This window comes from Nuphar pumila, chromosome 6 (genome assembly GCF_984573655.1).
Source record: "Nuphar pumila chromosome 6, dmNupPumi1.hap1.1, whole genome shotgun sequence".
NCBI classification, from domain to species: domain Eukaryota; kingdom Viridiplantae; phylum Streptophyta; class Magnoliopsida; order Nymphaeales; family Nymphaeaceae; genus Nuphar; species Nuphar pumila.
Window position 1 is genome coordinate 126,954,372 of NC_143254.1, and position 8,021 is coordinate 126,962,392.

Consider the following 8,021-nt stretch of genomic DNA (forward strand, 5'->3'; position numbering starts at 1 on the left):
ATCCTTTATGGAATATGTTTGTATTCCCAGATTTAGGGTGCTCCACTTTGGGTTCATAGCGGTGGAGAGCTTGAGCTAACAAAGGCTACTGGTTTAAAGTTTCAAATTAAAATAGTAGAACCCTCTGAAAAAACAAGACGATCAATCATATAATTTTGGCAAATGAAGACCATCAAGAATCTCTCTATTCACACAGTGAAACAATAAACCTGCTTGTGTAGTTTACCATGATAACTATACCCAGTCAATCAAGTTTACGTTGGTCACTGAAAACATCACAAGATATAATATGCACACACACACAAACACAAATGAAGAGTAATATAAACCGCAATAAAATTTGATAATCTCCTAAGTGTCCAATGCACCTCCATATGGTATAAACAAAGACAGTTTTAACTAATACAACAGGCAATCAAGTCTATTCAAAGATAAGCAAAGACACATTTTCACATTTTTTTATTCACCCTTTCAAAAACCATATTTACATACATCCCTGAGAATAACCAACAGTTTCACCATACTAGAACTAGATGTGGAAGGTCACTGAAGCAGGTCAGGAACCAAATACCTCAGAGTAGCATACAGGGCATACCTAATTGACATTGAACAGTAGAATTCAGCTCAAGTTGAGATTGATAATTCATTATTACTGATACTACAATGATTAAGTAATTAACACTGACAAAGGCAACAAGCATGGGCAGCAGCTAAGCTAATCATGATGATGAATTAACAATGATAAAAATGATTTTTCCATTATACATGGTTCACGAATGAAAAAGCATCTTCCGGCTTCCCAGGAATTGTACAAGTGCTATATCCCCAGCAATAATACCAAGCCAGAGTTGCCAACCCTATAAAAAGAAGAAACCTTCCCTAAGGTTCAACTATAAATATTTTACCCCACCAAACTGGATTCGTTCATTTTCATACCAAAATAGTTTCATTATAAACTCTGCTAGTTTGCAACAGGAACATGCAATCATCAAAATGACAGAGGGCCTCAAGAAGCAAAAGCAAAACAACAGTACAGGACCTTCTGAGATGTGTTTGGAGCAAAAACTGACAGTCTAGCATCTCCTAGCACACAAATCAATTGAAGGCATTTCGCCTTTCCAATTTTTCAGGTACTGACAGTTTCATTAATAGCAGATGGTTAAAGGAAAAACAAAAAAAATAACCAGATAACGATCAGAATTCCAGTGTACACACCGACAAAAAACAAAAGAAATAGAAGGCCTAAAGGGATAGAAGATCTTCCCAATTTGAATAGACTACAAAACTGACAGCCCAGCTTCTTCTATCCCCTTTGCTTGAGATATTCCTTATTTTGATCAATGTATACTCTGGTTGTATAAAAATTGGGCAATTTTGACAGAGTTTCAGAGCACAAAACTCATGGCATCTTCTAGACCACCACCAGAGGAACTCAACAGCTAATTCTTATGTAATAAGAACACATACAAGCACTTTAATTCTGGCATTTCTCTTCCAGCCAGATAAGCTGGACAAGTCTGCACAGTGTATTGCTTTTCCAAGGCCAATAATGTGTTTGATTGCACCAACATGGGCAACTACACCAAGCAAACATGATAGTGTTGATGATCACAAGGAGACTAATAATTTCAATGTAATACACAGCAGTTTACCTTATTGACTCGCAGCCAATGAGTGACACAATCAGCATGGTATAAATGTTGACACGGCAAAGTGATTAAATTGTCACCCCTTTTGTATTCCATGCAACATATAACACATCTGAAAATATATATGCAAAGACAAGACAAGTCATTTAACAGTTGAAATGTCTGCAACATGAAGATTACAGAGAACTAAACGCATCACCAATTTACCAGATTGCAGGATTGACAGCTTGGTAGAAGAGATAATAAGCATACAAGAAAAGCTGAAACAAAAAGCCATATACAAAAGAATACCTTTTCTTGCTCCCAGAATAAAAGAGACTTAATCCTATTAACAGTAACTAAAAGTGGAATAAATTCTATGATCCATACAAGTTGATCTGTTACATGGTTAAGCAAAATCAAAATAAAAAATAAAAATCAAAAGATTTTTAGAAAAAAGAAAGTTTGACTTGACCCATTCAACCAGAGTCAAAGAGAACATGACATGATTTCTCATACCCTTATTCTGCATTGTGCTTCAAAAAAGTAAAAATATCTGGTGATCAATATGAATTGGGAACAGGATCAAATCAAACCTTGCTGGCGTTGTCCCAAGTCCAGGACTGTTGCATCCTGCGCATCACCTAGGTCCTGGACTACATTCCCCCATTTGCTAAAAAGGGTCAGAGCAAGATATACCGGGTTCAAATCCTAGAGGATCCCATCCACTAGCCTGTGTCACCAAAAGAAGAAGGGGAACAAGAACTGAAGTCTGACTTTGAACATTATTATGAACTCTGTCTTGCATCACTCTTCTATGGCTATGCAATAGTGACAAGGCTCATTATACAGCTTCCCAGCAATTAATGGCTTATAAACCAATCCTATTCCCCAGAACAAACACTCAATTGGATCATTTATAGAGGCCTGACGCAATTCACCTTGGCAAACTTGTGACGCGGACCCAGACTATCCGACCCTTGACTCGTGAGTCACTGGTTTGACTCAGTAACTCAGCTGGTTTAGGATTCTACATTTTTCAGTATCACTACACAAATAAGACATGGAAATAATTAAACTCCAAGCTGCAAAATCACTAAACCTAGCATATGACATCAATAACTGAACTATACAAGTATGAAACCATACATGATTATTAATGTTTATGATTTAACAATATTTGATTATTCATAACAAGTACCTTACTGTGAACGTTGGGCATTAAAACAGTAAAATGGATGATAGAAAAAACATAAGAGGCATGCAGATCAGTGACCCCGAATCAAGACTGGGTTTCGCCAACTAAGATTCATTCCATTTATATGTAAGAAATTTATTACAGATTTTATGTTCTAGAGATCACTCAATTACCATTCAAGCATTACGGGTTGTTACTAATTGGTAAACACATGTCATGACTCAGAAAAGCTTTGTCTCACTTAACACAAATGGACTGTCCAATATGCTCTCATAATCTGATTATCAAGCAAAGAAGTTGCTAACAGAAGCAGCAGTTATCACAGCACTCCTATGCACTGTTGATCACAAAAAAAGTGGGGCAGTTGTTATGGAAGGCAACACATAATTATTGTGGTAGTATATATATAAAGCATATTCATGGATCTTACTGCTCGTGCTTGTCATTTCTGGAGAATAATCCTCCTGCCTTGTACTTCGAAGATGGTAAATATGAAATTAGCTCATCAGACAGACCTCTAGAGTGTGTGCCAATGGCCTCTACTAGTGATTGCAATTCCTATCATGGAATGCTTGTGTTAATAAACAATGAATCTACAAGTAAATCGTGTTAAACAAATGCAGCAATTAGCTCTTAAAAAAAAACTGAAATGTACCTCATAACTCATATTGTCTGGGTCGATATCATCTTGATTGACCATCTGCGCACATGCAGATCAAAGTTACATTTCCTTGTGTTGAAAATATGGCAGAGTTATGCACAAGTTTCAGATACATGGATAAAGAAAACTGTTAATCACCTGAGAAGTGCTAGCTGTAGAGTTTGTTTCCTTATTGCCTGCTGAATATGAAACACATTCTACCAGTCAGAGGATCACACAAACCTTGCACAAAAGGATTGATCTTATTCTGTGGTCAAACTTAAATGATATCTGTGGTTATAAGGATAGAAAAATTTGAAAACATGCATAAGTTTGAGTGAAAATAAAGCCACTTAGTTTTGACAAAAAAGAACAAGACATTCCAAAAAGAGATGTCGAGGCGACCCTAACAAACTTGAATGTCTGCCTAGCTATACATTTTTTCATTGTTCTACATCAAAAGCTTTAACACACATTAACACATGCACATATAGATAGATAAGAGTGCTGCATTATCTGTAGACCTCATCTGTTGATATTTTATTGAATGATTTTTGTGGATCAAAACCTACAGATATGGTCTGCATAATATATTTAGTAAAGAAATATTTTTTAGATCACATGATTGTGGTGTGTAAATAGGTTCCTAACTTCCTATAGAAATTAAAAATATTACGGCCAAACAACTTGATCCAAAGCATGTTTCTAGCAAACAAACAATGATGAATACATCTATGGGTTGAGTTAAGTAGATAAAGTTTGAACCTATGATTTTCTACCAGATAGCAGAGTTCTATAAATAGTAGCAAACACCCCATTGGGTTTTTGGCTTTTTTCAATTAATGTATGGATCAAGCCTACCGATACAATCTACATAGCTTGTTTAGTAAGAACTAAGAAGCAAGTGTGTGCATCTACATATGCAAGTATGCATGTCACGGTCACCAATATAGGCCTCAATGATATCTTGGCGAGGAATTTCTTGAGATATTATATAATTTTCTCTAATATAGGGAAAATCTTGGTGTTTAACAATTAAAAATGTAAAAGTATTACAAAAATTAGGAAAGAGTGGATTTCCTGACATTTTTCTGCAAAAGTGTCTGAAAAGGTAGAAAAGCTTTTAAAACATAAAAAATAGTAAAAACTAAGATAAATACAAAAAATATTGTGACAATATCATGAAAATTTCCTTTTGAATTATTTTTTACTATATCATGATAAATCACAAAATTCTAAAAATAAAGTCTTTATTTGTGACTATAATACACATACATAAATATATATACAAAGAAAAAGACTAGTCGAGACCAGATGAAATATTCTCAATACCTTGAATTTTAAAGTACTTAAGAGCTTCACAGAAGCATTGGTAATGGCATTTATCAAGCCACATAAATAGTTAACATATTTGTAATAGTAGATGATTGTCTTAGTAATGTGTATAACCAAAGGAAAAAAACAGTGAACTAGAAAAATCAATATTCAGATAATGTCAAACCCATACCTGAAGTATTTCCTCTAATTTCAGATCTAGCAGCTTCTTTGATGGAAGGTCCATCTGTTTGAATCTCCATCTCTTGCAAAGCAATAGCCAGTGCTTCATCATTTGCTAATTGTAATTCAACATTTTCTGCATTCAAATTATCTCCTTTAGGTAAAATCTTTCTCTCATCAACATTCTGATGATGATTGCTATTAGAACCAGCACTTGAAGAAGAACCGAGGTGATGATTTTCATAGTTTGTTTCAAATGACCCATAAACACTTTCCTGCAATAGACTTACCCAGGTGAGCAATGAAACTAATGCGAAAGCATGCAAGCCAAATGTTAGGATGAGAAAAAAAACAATTCACTGATAAAGATTAAAAGCAAATGTAAGAGGAAAGAGGAAAAAAATGCCTTGGTAGTGACTAAAGCACCAACTATCTAATAAATATCCAGCCAAGGAATCCTCAAGGGATTTCAGACATGATGGGTGCTTCAGAGAGTATACTTCAAAAAATAAATAAATTTTTACCATGACTTGATGATTTAACATGTACTGCATGGGAAAGTTGGCAGATAGATCTTTTTCTTGAGATGTCACTCAAAATTCTGAATCCTTAGAAAAAAAAGGAAAGGCATGAATTGACTTAAAATTTTAAAGAGATTAATCCATTGTCACTAAAAATGATGTATCCATCCTGCCCATCGGGTGGAAGGGAAAAGTAAAGTAAACAAATTTCTCAAGCATGTGCATGTGTGTCTATGACTCTATGCATGTTTGCGTAAGTTGACCTTCAAATCCAATTTAGTACAGCATCAAATACTGCAACTTTAAAAGAATCTACCATAATTATCTGGAATGCCACCAATAAAAGAGGAGGACCATTCTCAAAAAACAAACGCAATTGTGGATATCATTCTTTCTTATAAATATAATAAGATGACTTAGCCAATGTCAAGTCATCTACTTAACAAAACTAGGGAAAGAAACACCATTCCATAAAAGCAGGTGATGTTGCTAGTGTTTGTCTAGGTCTCTAGATATTTAGCTTTAAATACTTCAAAATAAATATTAAAGAAGACAACGCTCTGGCCCTTTCTTGAAGATAAGGCCTCTCCTTTTTGTAAGTCTTTAGTCCAGAAATGGTGTAACATTGCATGTCTACTCAACATGTGTGCACATGCAGAAGATACATGCCCATGCACGCTTTTGCTGTTAGTATCTGCATCATAATGGATTTATGATTGCATGAAATAGCTAAGGCATAGCATGCCAATTGCATGTTCTGCAAAAAAGTTTGTGAGAGACCAATGTATTTTTCAAAAAGAAAGGTTTTTTTACTACAACTAAGTCTGTTATTTATTTGCCATTGACATGGCAACCCACTACATATAACATGCAGATCGCTGTTAAAATCAACATTCAACCGATACACATTGCACTTAGCATTTTAGCAACCAAGCAGCTGGGAGGATAGCAGGAGTCATGAATGGTAGAAATCTAATCATATTTCCTATTATACACACATAGGAAGATGCAGGTAGTTCACTAAAACAACATATAATAGGCTTTACATTCACAATCTGTTCACTAGTGGGAGCATCATAATCATCACATCTCTAAACATGAAAAGAACAGCAAAAAGGCTTAGCAACTAACTCCAACAAGTGGGACAGACGCTCCACAAAACCTTCCAATCTTCAATAGTAAGAATTCTGATGCCAAGAGTGACCAAGTATTCTGTAAAACCGAAAATTCGCATTCCCACAGAAAGCAGTGGACACTATCGATCTTGGTTATCAGCCTCTTAGAAACCAACATCTTGAAAAACACAATGGAGCACGTCTCTGTTCTACTCTCATCATTTTCAAGAATGAACAAAATTGACAGAAACCCATACTTACACAAGAAAAAACTTCAAATAACTAATAAGAACAGGAGTATATGATGAACAAAAATTGAAGCATTAAAGTTAACCCAAAAAGATGAAAAAAAACATAAAAAGGAATAATTTTGGCAACCTGATCCTGAAGAGCCTGGGCAAGCGTAAAATCGCTATCAAGATGTTCATATCCATCAAAATGCTCCTCAATTCTGTGAGGCAACCCCGATCTCACATAATGAACCTTCAGTTCCTGACCACCCTGCATCTCGACTTATCATCAATGAATTTTGCTCACAATTTCACCGATAATCTGATACATCACCAGCAAAACTACAATTATAAACCACAATGAGCAAATAAAATCACAAAAAACCAAATAAAAAAAAACCCACATGGACAGAGAAAAAGTTTTAGAACCCCCTGAGACCAAAATACGCTCACACCCTCACCACCAAATCATGCAAACCAGTTCTAAAGCAACTCACACATGCGGCGTAACTTGGGGTTTCAAAGATCACGCTCAATCCCACCAAGAACCCGAAATTCTGACAAAATTCTCAGTCACGCAACCGATTCCTGCACGGAATCACGCACAAATGGCCCCAGAAACATGAATTGGTATTCTTTTCCACCAATTCGATTCTAGAGAGCCCGAAACTCCTGCAGGAAGCACATAATTCTAACAGTAACTACGGCTTCAACGAAGCCCCCACGACGAACGCTAAAACAAATCAACAATTCGCAAGCACAGACGACACAGATTGAAAATCATATACAAAGAGCACCAAAAAAAATTACGATTTCGATTCCAATCACTTCTACAATGCATAATTCGAAGGAGAGAGAGAGAGAACCAAAAACCCTAATTTCTTTCACCTGCCTTCTTGCAGAACAAGCAATCTAAGAGCCAGACTATGATTTATAGTGGCTTCATAAAATTAATAAGTTGGTAAGAAAAGAAAAATTCTTGGGGTGTTAAACTGTGAAGGGAAATGACCAAACAAGTGTCGGGTTCTTCGCAAAATCCAGAGGGTAGAGAGAGAGAGAACTTCAAATTCAATGATGCAACCCTCCGTACCTCACTCTGCCAACGGATCGGGTATGACCGGAATCCTACTAGAATCGGATCTAATAGGATCTGAGCTCAAACTCCCAAGGATATAATCCCAATTAATTAATC

General features: G+C 35.8%; 1 protein-coding gene across 8 annotated transcripts; it reads right to left on the reverse strand.

Annotated features, from left to right (window-relative positions):
- Positions 1-312: 312 nt before the first annotated feature.
- LOC149836118 (E3 ubiquitin ligase BIG BROTHER-related-like) lies at positions 313-7,755 on the reverse strand. Of its 8 annotated transcripts, none has more exons than XM_090009001.1 (8): positions 7,718-7,755; positions 6,978-7,151; positions 4,974-5,238; positions 3,626-3,663; positions 3,482-3,526; positions 3,257-3,384; positions 1,653-1,761; positions 313-595 (listed from the first exon to the last, which is right to left on the reverse strand). In XM_090009001.1, exons 2-8 carry the CDS (start codon positions 7,104-7,106, stop codon positions 557-559), a joined length of 753 nt encoding a protein of 250 aa, XP_089865127.1. In that variant the 5' UTR covers positions 7,107-7,151; positions 7,718-7,755; the 3' UTR covers positions 313-556. The 8 variants fall into 8 exon arrangements, 7 of the variants coding, with proteins under 7 accessions (XP_089865127.1, XP_089865121.1, XP_089865126.1 ...); XM_090008995.1 differs by having other exon boundaries at positions 3,626-3,666; XM_090009000.1 differs by having other exon boundaries at positions 7,696-7,734.
- Positions 7,756-8,021: the final 266 nt, after the last annotated feature.